This window comes from Passer montanus, unplaced genomic scaffold (genome assembly GCF_014805655.1).
Source record: "Passer montanus isolate IOZ18808 unplaced genomic scaffold, ASM1480565v1 scaffold21, whole genome shotgun sequence".
NCBI lineage: Eukaryota > Metazoa > Chordata > Aves > Passeriformes > Passeridae > Passer > Passer montanus.
The window spans coordinates 5,396,122-5,413,906 of record NW_024366703.1 but is presented as its reverse complement, the minus strand read 5'-3'; the positions used below and the strand labels follow the sequence as shown (position 1 = coordinate 5,413,906).

The 17,785-nt window shown below is 52.0% G+C and overlaps 1 protein-coding gene across 1 annotated transcript; it reads right to left on the bottom strand.

Moving 5' to 3' along the window:
* Window positions 1–4,791: 4,791 nt before the first annotated feature.
* On the bottom strand, window positions 4,792–16,651 carry CPN1 (carboxypeptidase N subunit 1). Its single transcript, XM_039709398.1, has 9 exons — window positions 15,822–16,651; window positions 12,835–13,031; window positions 12,005–12,160; window positions 11,370–11,552; window positions 9,847–9,958; window positions 9,037–9,176; window positions 8,642–8,741; window positions 7,077–7,195; window positions 4,792–5,057 (listed from the first exon to the last, which is right to left on the bottom strand). Exons 1-9 carry the CDS (start codon window positions 16,648–16,650, stop codon window positions 4,926–4,928), a joined length of 1,968 nt encoding a protein of 655 aa, XP_039565332.1. The 5' UTR covers window position 16,651; the 3' UTR covers window positions 4,792–4,925.
* Window positions 16,652–17,785: the final 1,134 nt, after the last annotated feature.

Sequence of the window (17,785 nt, the reverse complement as noted above, 5' to 3'; positions counted from 1 at the left end):
CCCGCCCCGCCGCCCGGCTGCCTCCGCCCGGCCCGGCCCGGCGTGGTGCCGCTGGGAAGGCGGAGCTGCTCCGCGGGGCTGGCCCGCAGCCTGGGGAGCCCGGGGCCCCCGGTGACGTGGGGACTTCTCCCCGTGCAGCACGGCGCGGCCGCGGGCTGCGGGGCATTGCCCCCGGCAGACACGGTGCGCAGGCGGTGCCCGCGCCGGGACATGGGGTGCAGCCCCCCGGGCTGGACACGGCACTCGTGAGCCATGCACCGGAGCACGGCAGGCAGCTGCCTGTGCAGAGCCCCTTCTGCTTCCCCACAGAGCGCCGCCGCCTCGCACGCACTGCCGGGGCTCCCCTTCCCCGCTGCTGCCTTGTGGGAATCTCGCTGCCTTCTCGGCTTTGGCAGCAGCTGACGAGTGGGTCTGCACTGTCCATCTGGTGCAGTCTCAGCTTTGCCGCCAGCAGCCTCCTTGGCTGCTTAGATACATTGTAAGATCATGCCAAAGCATTAAGATGGAGAAAAACAAATAGCTCCCCAGCAGAAATGCATGACGGAGAGGGCCAGTTTGTGCATCACAGAGGATCTGGCATACCAAGTATAGTAGGTCCGGCGCTGGATTTCCTGGCAGGCTAAAAAAAGCCTCCATGCCCCAAGGGATCCCATCCCTCAGCAACAAGTTGTAAAGCCCGGAGTCTCTAAGTCCCCCTGAGCAGTTATCGCTGTTTGGCACTTTTTTGTGCATTTAGCTACAGTTCTCCATAGCAACCACACAGATCTCAGCTTGACTTGCCACCAGCCAGGAGCGGGTGAGCGGAACGTGTTGCACGCTGGCTCTCAGTCGTGTTGGTACGTGCCCAGGCTGGGTGCTGATTCCCGTCTGTTCTCCTGAGGAGGGGACCCGCTCCGCTGCCTTGGCACCATGCCGTGGGCAGGGGGCCTGCTCTATTCCCTGCAGGTGTGGATGCTTGGAGATTTCAGCACCAGGGTTTCCTGGTGCTGAAGAAAGACACCAGCCTCTGCCACAGGGTTCTAGATGTCCTCTGAACCAAAATTTCTGTTGTTCTTGCCTGCCAAAGAAGGTTTTGAGCGTTTTTCATCAGCTCAGTCCCTCCTGCAGCCTTTCAGGTCACTGCCATGACCAACTCTCCTCTGCTGGACATCCCCATGCAAGCTGCTTAATTTTTCTTTGAGTTCACTTATTTGTATTCAGTCCCTCCTGCAGCCTTTCAGGTCACTGCCATGACCAACTCTCCTCTGCTGACATCCCCATGCAAGCTGCTTCATTTTCTTTGAGTTCACTTATTTGTAGTTTCCCTTTTCTGCCTCCTCCATGCCAGATACAGAAATGAGAAGGCATTGCATGCAGATTTCTCTCTGCCCTCCTGGTTCTCCCAAGATCCTCACAGCTTTGCTTATAAGAATTTTGGTTTACTTTCCTGGGCCTGGCTTCACTTTGTTTAAATGTTTTCCAGCGTCTGCATACAGTTCTGGTCCTTTCATCTCAGAAAGGGTAATAGAGAATGGAAGAAGGTTTAGAGGCAGGCAGTAAGGATGCTCAGAGACATGGGAACAGACCGTACAGTGAAAAACTGTAGGCTGGGACTCTTTAGCTTGGTAGAAGGACATACAGTGGGGAAGAGGTCTACAAAATCATGTGTGGCCCAGAGAGATGGGGAGGGTTGACTGTTAGCTGTGTCTTCTGACACAAACCTGTGAACTGTTTTTGCCTTGACTGAAGCCTCAAAAGCCTAAGAAATCCCTGTCCGGCCGATGATATACCCAAAGGTTGTGCACTTTTTAGCCCACGCTTCTTGCAACACTGGGGGCGAAGCTCATGGCAAACCTTTGAGGAGTGTGCTTAAAAATCCTGCCTCAGAAACATTTTGTAACCATGTTTTCACGTGGAGGGCTCAGCCACGGCCAAGTGGAGCTCTACCAAATTGTTCATCACAAAAATATTCAGAGCTGGGAGGAGAATGAGCTGGACAAATCCCAGCCCAGAGAAAGAGACCTCCAGAGGGTTGTATCTCGCAGGAACCCTTTTGTAGGGGAAAACGCTTGCGACTGAGACTCTAATTTTTCTGCTGCACTGCCAACCCCACAGCAGCCTGCCAGGGTGAGTGATGTGGCCTTCTGGGCTGGTTGTCCTGTTCTAAGGAAGGAGTCTCCCTCTCTGACTCTGCCCTAGAGAGTGGAATTCAGACAGTCCCACATTTTGTAGGACCACAAGAGGGCAACATGAGAGCACCCTGCAGCCAGCAGGCTCAGCAAGGCGGCCTGTGACACTGCTGGGATGCAGGGAGCAGGGGCAGCTCTCAGCATCACTCTGTCCAGAGACCAGCCAGCTGAATTAGCCAAGGCTGCTCCCTGGGAGCTCTTTCCTTGCTCTCAGCTTCATACAAATCCTCAGAAGTCAGCGGCCAGCTCAGCCAGCAGAGTGCTGTAGTTGGGGACAGTAGTACCTTCCTGCACATGGGCTGGACACTTAGTGACAGCAGACCTTTCTAAGTGCTGCATGTGGCCAGGCCGTGGGATGCAGGGTGCCCTCTCTCGTCCTGCCTGCGTGTCCACCACAAAATCTCTTGGGTAAATGTGCACTGACACGTGGCTTCCAACAGGAGGGTCCAGCATCTGCAGTGATGCTGCTGGGCTTGGCCAGTGGAAGAGGTGTTAAACCACACAGAAGTTGGAGCATCTCAGCTTTGCCATTCTTTTTCATTTCCTTCTGCCTCAAAAAAAAAAAAAAAAGAAAAAGAAAAAAAAAAAAAAGAAAAAAAAATTGGAATTCGGCGTTGGCTGTGACTGCTGAACTGGCCAGTGTCTCCACCTCCTGCTGGTTTCTGCAGACCAAAATCAGTCACAGGCACTGTTAAGAGCATTACCATTCTGGGCACTTTTTTGCAACAGCCTGTATAATTAACCTGCAAGGGACAGCTTCCTCTGCCTTTACAAGAAAAGGCATGACAGAGAAAGAGCTTCTGTTAGCAGGCAGAGCTACAAGAGTGTGTGTGTCCTGCTAATGCTGGAAATGCCACCAGCATCTTGTAGCAGAGACAGAGGAGGAGGTGACAGTGAGGGGTGAAGTGTAGGACATTGCTTCTGCAGTAGGGTTGTACAGGTTTCTCACAAGAAATGATGTTTACAAAAGAGGGGAAGAAAAGGAATGCTCGGAGGACATTATGGGCTTTTTTATGGGCTTTAGACAGGGAGAGAAACAGTGTAACCAATGGCTGAATGGTAGAGATCTATTGGGATAACCACCCAAGTAAAAAGAAATCACTGGGGCATACTGTTTACCCCCTCTGGAGTTACTTGTTTTCAATGAAGAATGCTAGAAAGGTTTTGCCTGCTTAAGATATTTTTACCATGGAAATAACCAGCTTTGTTTCTACTCTTGCTTCCACTCCAAACCTGCCCACACAGCCTAAGCAGCATTTTGAGCCTGCCTCACTGAACTATGGATCCTTTCTCTCCTACCCCAACTAAAACTCGCACAGCTTATGCTGTACCTGCATAACACACTGCTGTCATCAAATATCCACACTTCCCTATTGCATATTGAACCAAGGTTCAGGGTGCTGGTCTCAAAGAAACATCCAAATAACCTGGCTTGGAATTCTACACATCACCACTTGTCAGATCTCACCTAGTTGCTTCTGTGCCCAGAATAATAATTTGGGCTTGATAGAGCACACCCCTCAGCAAGCCATCTGGTTTGGGTCTGAAGACATAAGCAGACAGGATAATACTTGGCTTTTGCCATCAGGTGTAAGTTCAGCCTATCTGACTACAAATAACCCAAACCAGCTACTAGAAAGTCCAATCTTCATATCAAGATCAGGAGATGACCCAGACAATCTTCATATCAGATCTAGACCACCACGTCCTAGTTACCAGTCAGCAATAGCTGTGCTGTATATCGTTCAAGCTGTGTCAGGAGCTGCTCACGTGACATCCTGATTTAAAACTAACCTTCCACAAACTACGGGGTCTGCAGACACGTAACCTTAACCCTAGGCAGAGCAGTAAAAGCAACCTTGGGGTAAGAAAGGAGAAACCTGTAGAGGAAGCCATGTTGTGGCAGTTCTGTGCTCCCCTTGGTATGCCTTTTGCAGCTGCAGTGTGGCTGGAGCTCTGGGCTTTGTGCTTTTCAGAACCCTAACCCTAGGCAGAGCAGTAAAAGCAGCCTTGGGCTAAGGGTGGTGCCAAGCAGAGAGCTGTGGAGGAAGCCATGTGTTGGCAAATTTGTGTTCCCTTGGCATGCCTTTTGCAGCTGCAGTGTGGCTGGAGCTCTGGGCTTTGTGCTTTTCAGAACCCTAACTCTAGGCTGAGCCTGAGCCCTAACCCTAACCCTAGGCAGAGCAGTAATAGCAGCCTTGGCCTAAGGGTGGTGCCAAGCAGAAAGGTAGGGAAGCAGCCATGTTTTGGCAGTTTTGTGTTCCTCTTGCCATGCCTTTTGTAGCTGCAGTGTGGCTGGAGCTCTGGGCTTTGTGGTTTTCAGAACTCTAACCCGAGGCAGAGCTGTAAAAGCTGCCTTTGTTATTGTACTTACCTGGGGCAAAAGCATGGCACTTGCACCCAGATCACTAATGTTCATGTGCAATTTTGTGAGTGCAGGCTACATCAAGGCTTGGGTTCATTATGCTTGGTATACACTCATGGCATTTAATGTGGGCTGTAGCAATCGTTTGGGAATAAAGGGAGCAGATCTTTCTCAGATGGAGCAAGTGCAGGAGACGAACTCAGTACACACAGACACTCTGCCCGTGCCCACTTTGTTGTGAATGACTTCACAATTTGCTCAGGGATTAAATACTTCATTTTTTAATAATTTGGGTTAGTGTCATGCTGGACTGTTGGAAAGTTCACTGGCTGGACTCATCAGCCAGGCCTCACGTAAACGGCTTCCCCAGCTCTCAGCCAAATGAGCTGTCCTCATCTTTGGGTCCCCCGGCGGGTGGCTCTTGGCACCACCTTCTTCTGAAGGGCTTTGTTGTTCATCCTTGTGCCTGAGGCTTTGCGCTCTGCAGGCTTCCTCACCAATTCTTGTTTGAGCTGGAAATTCACCTGGAGAAAGATAACAAAGATAACGGCATTTAACACCTCGTGTTTGCTCTGCGGTACCTCCCTCCGCCTTGGAAGCTGACTCTGGGACCAAGTCAAACAATAAGGGGTCTGAGCCATTGTTAAAGGAAATCAGTTCTTAAAACAGCTGTAAACTTTTTTCCTCCTGTGGAAAATATACTAACAATGAACTATGTTTCTTATGCAGGGTTGCTCCTAGGCAATATGATGTCCTAGGGTGATGTGGAAGATGATCTGTGAATGGCAAGGGGCTGAGCTCTTTATTCTCCTTTTCTCACCTGAGAGTGGACACAGAGCATTGCTTTGCATCTCCGTGAGTATTTAATACACAGGATGGTTTAAGACAGACAGTTCTTTTTCAATTTCATCTTGTTAACTTAATCAGTCTTTCAGCAACCAGTCCTTCCAGTGGACCCAGGCAAAAAACATTCTGGGAAAGAAACCTCCATCCACTACAGCCACACAAGCAGTACAAGAGGGAGAAGGGGACAGGGAGTGTGCAAAACACAGCATCAGATAAATGGGGAGGCCATACAGAATGGTGAAATGGGGCTGCATGGGCTTCTTGGGGGAGGGATGGGGTGAAGAGTCAGTACGGGAGATGTTGCAGAAATGGGAACAGGAGGGCTGCTGTGAGAGGAGATACACAAAAATCAGACCATCAGGGAACAAATCAGTCTTCTACAGTAACACTGTAAAAAGAAATCTGTTTTAAAAAGGAAACCCAAAGAGCTGGGTGCTTAACCTAGCAAAACAAAGAACTGGGCTTGACAGCTCTCTATAAATATACCAGGGAATAAACACCAGGGAAGAAAAGGAGCTATTTAAAGTACAACTTGGCATAAGAACAAATAGGCATAAACTGACCATAAATAAATTTAGTATGAAAATTAGAAGGTTTCTAATCCTGAGAAGAGGGCAGCTCTGGAAGAACTTCAGAGGCTGGGCAGAGTGGGATGGAGCGATGGAAGGTGGGAGAGCAACCACAGTGTATTTACAGCAGAGCCTGACCAGTGTACATACAGTGAAGCAAATGATATGGCAGGACTCTGCAGATGGGGGGGGGGGGGGGGGGGGGGCCCTGGGGGTCTGAAGGTTTCTAATCCTGAGAAGAGGGCAGCTCTGGAAGAACTTCAGAGGCTGGGCAGAGTGGGATGGAGCGATGGAAGGTGGGAGAGCAACCACAGTGTATTTACAGCAGAGCCTGACCAGTGTACATACAGTGAAGCAAATGATATGGCAGGACTCTGCAGATGGGGGGGGGGGGGGGGGTTGGAGTGGTCCTGGGGGTCTCTTGAGGAGCCTGCATCTGTGGCCCCACCATGTTCACAAGGCAGCAGCAGGGGCAGGGATCACCACCCATTGTTTTTACAATCAATTTCTAGTTGTCCAGCCAGCCCTCAGAAAGGTGCTGTAGGAGACACACCAGTGTCAAAAGCACTTCATTTCCCGAAGGTGCTTGGCTGCTCTTTGGTGGCACTCAGTTCCCATTTGTCTTTGGTGCTCTCAGCAAAAAGAAAGGCAGACTTCAGCCTCTTGCTATGAGTATGATAACATGTTTGGTCCCAGGCAGAATGCAGATGATAGCAGAGTGCTGAAACCCACAAAGTTGGGGGAATAACTGAACCTCAGGGAACAGATGCTGTCTCCACATTATCTCATCCTGAGAGTGAAGGGGATGGAGGGAGAGCTGAAGAGCAGCAGGCCCAGCCAGCCATGGCCAAGAGGCAGGAGGACACAGGAGCTGGTATGGGAGGCCAGTGCAGCTGCAAGGCCTCAGTAAGGAATTGAAAGGCACTTGGCATTGTCTTCACTCTGTTCACTGCTGTGAGCTGTGTGGAGCCTTGTCTCCCAAAACAGATAACCTACAGCCACTGGAAATGCTCTATATCCTATTTCCTTTTCTCCTCCTGCTACTCACTAGACGTCCCCCACCACAATTCTTTCTCCCTGGGGTGAAGATATTTTGAGAAACCCTGGTGACTATGCAGCCTGACTCACCAATGAAGGTGCAGCTGGGCCCACTGTTGTTGTGACTGTCAGGGGCTGGTACCCCTCTGCAGAGGCTGTGACAGTGTAAGTGCCAGGCAGCAGCAGCCGGAAATAATCTCCCATATCACCTGGAACACAAGGTAGGAGAAAAGAAAGCACTCAGGATTCTCAGGGAGCAAAGCAAAAGACACCAGTAATTCTTGCTGAGTTATTTCCTCTAGGATGTCTAGCCCTCAAAACACAGATTTTTTTTTCCCCCCAATCTGCTGGCTACATCAAGGCTGGATTCACACTGGCATACTGCAAGCAAGGTCTCATTAGTGCCATGGAGAGGTCAGTCTGCAAGTAAACACCAAATGAAAGGGGACTGTACAGCAGCACTGGCTGTGCCTGTGTAGGGGGGCTGCAAAGCTGAGCACTCACCAATCACATGACAGTAGACCTAAGGAAAATCACAGCTACAGTCTGACTCCTTATGCATAACACAGTCTAATTCCTGCCATACACAATTTTGCCACATTTAGGTGAGCAGGTTTAAGTTGCTCATTAGCTCAGCAGCTCCCTGCATAAGAAAGCCACAGAAGCACTTTGACAGGCTGTGCTCTGGTGTGCTTAGGGACAGGGGATGACCAACAGTGAGGTAACACCACATTATGGATTACTTTGGAAATCTGAGTATAATCCCATCTATTTAACTGGATGGGTATTGCAAATTGCTTCAGGGTGGAGCTGGGAGTGCAGCTTCACCTGAATGTGGTAAATCCCTGGTACAGGACAGCAGTTAGGCTGTGAAATATCCATCCTTGGGGTCAGTGAGGATTGGCTGGAGGGAGCAGTGGCTGATCAGAGTCAATGCTGGGGAAAATCTTGCTCCAAGCTGGACAGAAGAATTCAGAGGGCCCTTGACAGCTAGCTCTTCTGTGATTTCTTCCACAGTCCCCTTTCCTATGCAGTTGGCATAGTAAGTGCCATATATTAGTGTTACTGACTCACAGACCTATAGCCAGGAGGAACTTTAATGATTTCCTAGTCTGACCTCTGACAAGCTGTAATACCAGCTATTTTCTGCAGGCAGTCTGTAGTGTTTGGGCTGCTTGGAAGAGGGTGCTCATGGAAAGAAGGTTAAAATTGGCCAGCAAGGGAGAAACAACCACAATTTGGGTAATGTAAAATGGCACTTAATTCTCAATCTAAACTTGTCTGGTGTGAACTTTCAGTCTTTCATCTTATTCTTTTTTTTTTTTTTTCATCTTGTTCTTTGTTATCTTCTGTTTCAACTCTGCAGATATTTACAGACTTGAGTATATTATCACCTCAATTGTCCCTCCCAAATAAAATAGGAGCCGAGTTTCTGAAGTCCTTTACAGTAAGGCTTGCATTCCAGTTCTCACCTCTGTCCTTCCTAAGCTTTCCTAAGCCCACCCTGGTCAAGGATAAGGATAAGCCATATTTCTCTAGTGATGTCATATTTCTCTAGTGTCTTTGGGAAGCAAACCATGATGGCCTCTCGTATTATAGCCTTGCCTGCTAGCTTCACTCACATATTCAGACACGTAAGTGGATCGACAACCCACCAGAGGTGATGTCATGGCTGATTCCCTGGACAGAAATCACTGCTCCTGCAATGCCATTGTTGTTCTCATCTGACACCATCCCTTTGATGCCCTGGTGAACCTGCAAGGAGGGAGACAGATGGATGGGTCAAGGCCCCTCCTTTGCTTCAGAGGGTATTGCTGAGAAGGGCAGAGCTTTGGGGACAGCCCTACCTTTCCCTGTACCCTTGGTGATCCTGGCTGTCCCCACCAGAGCCAGTCACGCACACAACAGCTTCCCCAAAGACCACCAACCACAGCACCCCATGATCTCCATAACCAACTCTCCTCCACTCCTGATGCCTACTGGTCCCCTACCACCAGGGCCCACGGGGATCTGCAGGAGAAGGGTGTAGGTCTCAGGACTGTCCCTTTACCTCTTCAATGAAAGCAACAAGGGCCTCCCGGTTGGCCATCCACTGCCTCTCCAGGTCCTCCTCGGGGGGAAACTTATTGCAGCTTAGCTCCAGGGTAATTTCAAAGCAGTTGGTGTAAAGGTAATTGAAGTCCTGCATGCCTGGAAGAGAAGAATACCTGATGGCCAGGGCATAGCTCCCTTCCCATTCCTATGTCCCAGTCATCCTGGCCCATTCTTTCCTTCACCAGAACTGTCTCACTCTCCTTCTCTGCACCACAGGTGCAGCCTCCTGCCTATATGACAGTGCAACTAGAGCCTTCTCCACCCATGCAGCCCTCTCCTTGTAGCTGCCAACTCTCTCTTTCAGCTGGATCATTCATTAACCTGCCTTCAGAAGCCCAGGGAGGTTGGTACCACAGGGGGCCTTCCAGTTCCTCTTCAATCTTTTGTCTAGTCTTTTGTTGATTTTTCAGTTTCCTCATTGTGCCTTTTTTTTAATGAGATTTTTCAGGAACTAGCAGCTGCCTTCCCTTTGGTGACAGTTTTGGGTTTGGATGGAATTACACCATAGGATTTTCAAATACACTAGCAGATTAATGTTTCCTTTGTCTAGAAGCACATAGGATGAAGGTCTCTGCAGACCTTGGCTTTTATTGTGGCTCTTTCCCAAGCCATTTCCTGGTCTGAGATATAAAACACCAGAATGGTATCTAGTAATGGGCACCATCCTATTGCCATAGTCCTTCCCCAAGCCCATCCTGTCCCGAGGTTTCTTGTCGATCCCTTCACCTCTTTTTGCAGTGGGGGGTGCTCATCAGCCAGCCCTTACCTTTGCTGAGCGAGTACCAGGATGCCCCATTTGTGATGCCATCAGCAAAGTAGTCCCCACAGTTCCAGCCCCTGTGCATCCAGCTGTGGGCATATGAGTAGGTCTTGGCCAGCTAGAGGGAGAGCAGCCAGTGGTCACCACTCCAGCCCCACAGGGCTGGAGAACCTGCCTGGCTCTGGACAAAAAACATGCTGAGGAGCACGGGAGGGAAGTCAGACAGGAGAGAGTTCCTGCATTTTACTGCCACAAAATACAACACGAGGTGCCCTGCCCAGGACCTCTACAAGACATATGCAGATAAAGGTGAAGGAGGAAGAGCAGTAACCTGAGAAGAGAGGTAACTGAGAAGAGAGGGAGCAGCAGGGACACTTGGCCCCACACAGCAAATGGCACTAATAGGGGAAAAAGGTACATGAAGAAAAATATCAGTCCTGGCAAATGCCAGATATGTATCGGGGGAATTTTCATTAGGAAAGAGTTTGGGCAACTTCTGGCTCTAGCAACGACTTGTTTGTTGCCCTTATTAAGATTACTGTTTATTTTTAGACATGAAGGCAGGGCTAAAACTGGGCTGCTGCATCCAAAGCCAGTCCTTTGCATAAGACACAGTTTAAGAGAGACTGGCATTTACATTTTGTAAGGCAAACTCTATACCCTTGTATTATGGTTCAGATTCAAGTGTAGTATCATTCTGTCAGCAGGAGAACAGTTACTTCTCTACATTTCTGAGTCCTGAGGCCATGTGGGTATCATTAGCCTACGCCCCAAATTGCAGCTTTTTTACATCTGGGTCTGAGCACAGCCGTGATCCCAGGAGGTAATGACAAGCCCCTGCAGATTCTGCTTCCAGAGAAGGCTGGACTCCAGCTTGGACTTATTTTTCTTATTAACTGTTCTGAGGCAGACTTACTTTTTTCTTGTGCTGGGTATTTCCTAATGGAAGCAGTGACTGAAGGCATTGTTTTCTGGGATAATGAAGAAAAAACATGAGCTTCAGCTAGCACTAACACGATCAACAGCATGGACTGATGCATTCCTTGATGTCTGCTTATGCTCCTGGAGTTCCTGCTATTTGTTGTAGTTCTTGTTCTTTGCCATGCATAAGCCCCTGCTGGGCACCCACCTCCCTTATCCTGCAAGCCCCCTGTCACCTCTCAAGGAAAAAAACCCTGTGCATTCTAAGATGGTGAGGCCAAGCTGAGTGCTGCTTCCAGCTTTGGAAGAGCAGGTTGTTACTGAGTGTACCAGTGCTATTTGGGTTATGGGAAAACCAAGCATGGACAAGGAGGGGGCCCCTGAGGGTTAAGCATGGCCTGTCTCTGTGGTGGGACTGGCTCACAGGGTGGGACTGTCCCGACCTGGCTCTTGAGCCAGTGGCTGGCAGAAATGCTGTAGTCTGCTAATGATTATTTCCAACACGTTTCTTGGCTCGGCTCCTGCATGACGCAGTGACCAGAGCTCCCATCCAGCCCTCACTCTGCTCTCTGCCAGGGAATGTCCTTGCCCAACGTGGCCGTGCTCACCTTCTGAAACAACTTATCGTCAGGGGTAGGTGTGTTGACCGTGCGCCGGTGGCTCCTGAACCGCTGGTCCTGGGACTTGTCATAGGGGTAATTTGCCACCACTGCTCCGCCGTGCAGATTGGCCGAGAGCACAAAGTTGTAGCTGCTGATCCACTGGATCACAGCCAATGTCTCTGGCTCCACCTGTGAGGAAAAGAGAGAAGGAGACAGGGAGAAGAGACCTCTGTGCCAGCTGCTGCAGCATGCCAGGCTGTGGTGTGACTGACCATGTCAGACCCTGTCCTGCAATGTGTCTGCTGCAGCTCTTGCAGCTTCCTTTGTTCTCCACCAACTACCCTGATACACAAAGCATCTCCTCCAGCACAATCCCAAAACCTGAGGCACAGGTGTTAGCCAGCATGTGCCAACTCCTCTGCCCTGTGCATTGCAGCCTACTCCCCCAAGCTGGCTGTGATGTCAGGCTCTCCTGGCAGAAGAGCAAGCTGTGATAGGGGACCAGGATTGTATCATTTCTCTGCAGGCAGAAGGCTCAGGGAAGGAAACAAGCACTGTGCAAGCCAAAGGCAGTGTATTTGCTTGTGAGCTGAGACACTCTAAGAGGATGCTGTAGCCCCCACGGTATCCCAGACTGGTACCTGGCTTTTCCAGTTGTCAGGCAGTGGGATGTGGTGGTTTGGCCCGCTGATTTCCCTGCTGTAGTACATGAGTGTGTTGAGGTCAGGGAAGTTGCGGTTCAAGTCCACTCCATTGGCATTGTTCCTCCCTGTCAAGTACCCGTTGCTGTCTGGGCCCTGCGGGGCAAAGGTACATCACAGGGGTGAGTCCAGGTTGGGTGCAGTCAGGTTGGGCATCAGAGAAGCAGAGATTGGCCACTGTAAAAGCACTTCAATGCCTATGAGTTACAACATGTGTTATTGCTGGCAGGGCAATAAAGAGTATTGGTACTTACAGGGAAAGTAACAATATCTTCATTTTTCAGGGTGACAGAGTAAGCCACAAGACAAACAAACAATTTACTTTGGCTGAAAGAGCCACAAATATCTCCCTGAAGTCTAGAAGCACAAAGAAATGGGTGATTTCTTTTTCGGGAGGACTAAGGGACTTATTTCCACCCCCCCATCTCTCATGTCCCTGCCTGCTTATGACAGTGGCATTCAGCTGTCACTTTCCCAGTATAGGGCAGGGGATTTGCAGTGACCCTTCTGTGACAAATAACTTCTAAGGAGAGTAAGACAGGTATAGGAAGTCTTCTCCATCATCTGCCAAGGTCACTTCTAACAGGACACACAGCACAAGCCCTTGGTAAGGAGGCAACAAGCAGCGACAGCAGTTGACAGGGACAAATTTGGCAGAGCATGAAAATAAAGGACTCCCCCTCCTTCTAGCTGCAGTGAAGAAGAACCCCAAGGCATCTGAAGGGCTTTCTGCCCCTACCCGTCTGGAGGAGGTGATCACTGCCTGGTACCTGCTTGGCAGCCACTTCGTACCCGTCGGGGTTCATGGAGGGCATGATGTGGATGCGCGTGTCATGGATGAGGCGCGTGATCCGCTCGTTGCCCCGGCGGTACTCCTCGCACAGGAACTCAGAGAGCTGCAGCAGCAGCTCACGGCCCAGCACCTCGTTCCCGTGCATGTTCCCAACATACTTGAACTCTGGCTCCACTGGAAAGAGCAAGAGAGTGACGCCATCAGCCATGGCTGGAACAGGGGGCAAGAACAAATGCCTACCACAGGGAGCCCCAGGCGAGCCCAAGGGACACCCAATAAATGTCTAAAATGACCCTTTCCCTTGGAAAATGCAAACCTCAGTGAGGGAGAGTGGCACAGTTCTCATATGGGCTCTGCTTCATTTTGCCACAGCACCCTGGGAACAGCTCAGACTCTCCTCCAGGCTGCTTTGGGCCTTTGGAAGAGTACTGGTTGGGGGTTTGGTCTTGGGTTGATGAAAGGCATCACAAAAGGACCAGGGAGCACTGGCAGGATTGCTCCGGGCTGCCAGCTCTGGGGTAGGTGGCAGTGGAGGAGACAGACTGTTTCTCCCACCTCTGCTCTTCTTCATTTGCTCTCAGTGCCCCTCACCAGCATGGCCCATTCCCAGCTCTGCATCTCTCCTTCCTCTTTACCTGCCTCCAAGATCAAGGTTAAGGCCCTCCTCACCCTCAAAGGAAAAGAGCCTGGAGAAATCCTCAGCAGCTGAGCTGAATATGGATCAAACTGTCCCTCAGGCAGCTCCAGTATGACCAAAAAGGTCTCTTGCCACTGACTTTTCTAAAATAAGGTCTCAAAATACAGACTCTGAGGCCACAGGCAGACAGTGCCTGGAAAAGGACTTGCTCCTTTGCTGAAGGAGAGGCAGGACATGTGAGGGACAGGTTGTGCTTTCCCAGAGGCCTTTTAAAGCAGTTACTTGTGGGAAAATAAAATGTCATATTGCAGGCTGGAGCCAGCATTGGTAGAACGAAAGACAACAGGGGAATTAAGTTAAAAAGGGAGCCTGGCTGTCACATGAAAGAGTCAGGGAAAAAAAGGGTGTTGTTACAAATGCTGGCTTGCCAGATCTTGAGACTCCCATTGCACTCTGAGCTTTCTGGACAGTAGCAGGGATCAGACTTGCAGTGGCAGCGTGCAGCTCTGCTGCCAGGTATGATGTCTATCAGCATCCCTGGTGTAAAAGACATCACATCCCCAGATTGTGAGCTGCTGCTTGCAAAAGCCTGTTTGCCTTTGCTGTGTTAAAAAAAAAAAAAAAGAAAAAAAGGAAAAAAGTCTAATATTAGCTAAAGATTTTGCTTTTCCATGTTTTTTGATTGCTGTGTCTCAGTGCAAGACACCAGAGGTGAGCAACATATTTTGATCTTGTTAGATTTCAGGGACATGAGAACTGATTTAGTTAGATAATCCAGTTATTAAAAATACAGAAAAATCTTGGGCATATGTGCAGCCTTTAAAAAAATAAGGTTTCAGCAAGGATTCACTGCTTTGTTTGAGTCTGCAGCAGGATTTGCCAGCCTCTTTCAGTATGCAAACCCCTAAACTTTATGTATATGGACACACAAACTCTAATTACTGCATGTAAGCCCACTGACTCTGAGCTTGCTTTTCAGAGTTACTTTTCTTGTGATTCAAGGAAATCCACAGTTTTCCAAATTCCTCATGCTACAAGCTGAAAGTGCCAGCCTGACAGTGGCCCATGCTACAAGCAGGGCCACATGTCCATGCTGCCTGCCTGGGGCAGGGGAGATCTGAGTCATCTCCTACAGCCTTCCCATCTGCTTCCATGTGGTTCTGCAAGGCTAAAATCCAGTGGTGCACTGCCAGTGCCCTTTGCTCACTGCGTGCTTTGAATCAGCCCTTGATGCCCTGTGGAGGTACCCCAGATGCCCTCAGTGCCACGCAGGTTTCCCAGTGCTGAACAGGGCTGTCACAGAAGTAGTCTAGGTGGGAAGCCTCCCATCTCACCTCCTGGCACCCCTGAAAATGAAATGTGGGCACAGGGCTGGAGCAGTATGCCCCAGAGCAGCGCTGCCAGACATGGGGTGCTGTGGGGGGCTGCTCCTCTGAGGGGGGCACAGGTTCTGCACACCCCTGCTGGCAGTTTTCCATGTGACTAGGCTGCCTGCACTCATCAACCAGGACTTGAAAAGGCAAAAGGTCCTGCAGAAAGCTCTGTCCTTATCTGCAGCGCAGGGACACAAGGCAGGGATGCGAGGGAGCCCTGTGTGCAGCCCCCCAGCCTGGAGAGGCAGCTGCTCTCCTCAGCCCCCCAGGGCACCCGGCTGCCGGCAAGGTCTGGCTCGGCAGCATCCCCAACTGCACAGGCAGCAGCTGGAGGGGCCACGGCTGCCAAGGTTCCACAGGGCCACGTGGCAGCAGGTGGAGATCCCCGGGAGCAGCCTGCCACCGGGGCTGCGCTGCCCACGGGGCTGCGAGGGCTGGGCAAGCCCAGCGCCCTCTCTGCCGCGGTCCCCGCTCGCTGTCCTCCTGTATTTGCCTGCAGGAGGAAGGGCCGAACACTTTCTGTCCTGTCGCTACCCAGCAGCACAGGGCAGAGGGTGGGTGCTGCTCTCCTCGCCTGAATAACACTGCTTTGGGAGGGAGACTGTGGTAGGGCAGGCGGGGTGCTGGGGTGGACTCGCCTGCGTTCTCGCATTCGCTTGAGCTGAAAACTCAGAGCTCCGTCCAAAGTACGCGCCTGGGCCACGCTGCAGCTCACGCAGGCACGGTGCATGGCACGGTGCATGGCACGGTGCATGTGTGCGGGCGGGCGGGCGCGTCCCTGGGCTGGCTGCGGGATCCCTGCCGGAGACCGCGCTGCCTGGCACCCGGGCACTGCCAGGAGCCCTGCCTGGAACGGGAGACACCCCCACCCAGCGCCCCGACAGCGCCGCGTGGCAGGGAGCGTGCCAACGAGGCCCGTGCTCCCGGGGCCGCTGTCCCCTTCCCCGTACTCACGGGGCTCGTGGATGCCCGGGTAGTCGCTGAACTCCAGCACGTAGAGGTGCCGGCCCTCGACGCTGCGGCCGATGCTGTAGATGCGGGTGACGTAGGGGCACTGGCTCTGCACGCGGAACAGGGCCTGCACCAGCTCCTCGTAGCGATGGTGCAGGAAGCTGAGGGCGGCCGCCCCCTCGAGCAGGAGCAGGGCTCCCACCAGGGGCCGCAGCCACCGCGCCATCCTCCCGCGGCGCCGGGCGCCCCGACCAGCTCCCAGCCTCGGCTCCCTCCCCGCCGGGAGCTTAAAGTGCAAACTCCAACCAGCTCTTTCCAGCTGCCGAGTGCCAGCCCCCTGCACCTGCGGGCGGGGGGCGGCGGGAGGGCCCCCGGCGAGCCCGCTCTCCTCCGGCGGAGAAGTTCCCCCCCGCTCCAGCTCACTTATTAACTGGACAGCAAACAGGGCCCCGCAGCCACTGCCTGTCACCGCAGAAGAAGCGCAGGGCTGGAAAACTGGCTGCGGAGGGCGTCGGGGCTGCCAAGCGCTCGGGGAGCGGCGGGCGGGGGAAAGCAGAGGAGAGAGAGGGGGCCGGCGGGCGGGGGGCTGCCCGTCACCCTCTCGTGGGGCAGCAGCCGAGGGGGATGGGGGTAGCGCCGGGGCGGCCTCGCTGCCCGCGGGATCCCCGCAGCCTGCCCGGCGCGGGCAGCTCCCGCCGCTCCTCCCCGGAGTCCCGTGCCGGCTCCGCGCCTCCTCTCCTGCTCCATCCTCTGGGGAAGCAGAGGAGGCACCGCCGCGGAGCCCGCGGTCAGTCGGCCCCTCTGCCCGGCCCTGCTCACCCGGCGATCCCATTGCTCCCTGATAAACAGAGGCAGGGGCTGGATCGCCCTCGCCACAGCTGGCTGCCCGAAGTGCCGAGCTGGGACGGTGCAGGGGGAGGGAAGAGCAGAGTGCTGGGATGTGATGCACGAGTTGTCTGCTGAGCAGGAACCATCACGGAGAGCTCCGCTCGAAAAGTCTGCTATCACCCCACCCTGCTCTGGGAAGGCATGAGAAAGAGCTCTGACAGGCGCTGGGCAGGAGAACATTGCTTAACTGCGTGTAGACAAATGAAAATGTCCCGCTAATGTCTGCTAACAAAGGATTGCAAACTGTTTCTGGATATAGGGGAAGCTGGTTCCTCTCCACCCCTCTTCCATGCTTATCCCAGTGGGCAGCAGACACCTCTCTCTGCCCACTGCTAGAGGCAGCCTTCCCCCCAAAGCTGAAACTCCAGCAGCCTAGTGGCTCTGACAGAGGTATTTACCAGGACAGCCCTGACACAGAGACCAAACATGATCACAAACAGTTGAAAAATTCACCATCACGGCTGGACAGGCCAAGAGAAAGGCTCCCTTTGGTAACATGAGCATGCTGTTCTGCTCTGTCTGGGCTAGAGAGGAGTTCCTCTGGCCACCAGTAATGGGCTGCCCAGGATACTCAGTGCCATGCCAAACATATTCTTTCCCTTCAGCCTTGAGGTGGATCTGTGCTGGATTGCTCTAATTTCTGTATCAAGGCTTGCTTCACCCAGCAAAGCATTCTTTCTCAGTGCTTTCCTACGTGTTCTCCACATCTGCTTGGGCTGCTGTCTTTTTACCTCCAGGAAGAGCAGGGGTAAAATCAGGGACTCCTTGTTTATAGCCCCTAGCTGCTGTTGATAGCCTCTGATGCAAACAGTACAGGCTGGTGGTCAAGGCACATGGAGTGCCTGCTTATGACTTGGCTTACTCAGACTTTCCCATATCTGGTCAAGGCACATGGAGTGCCTGCTTATGCTCAGACTTTCCCATATTCAACATTCTTCTGCCCCAGCACCATCATAGTGGTGCTCTCCTTCATCCTCTGCCTTCTTGATCTTCTGCCCCACCTGCACAGTTCCCTCTAAACCCCTGTATTTAAAAAAAAATATCCTTTTGAAGACATTAACAGAAAAAGAAAAAAATAT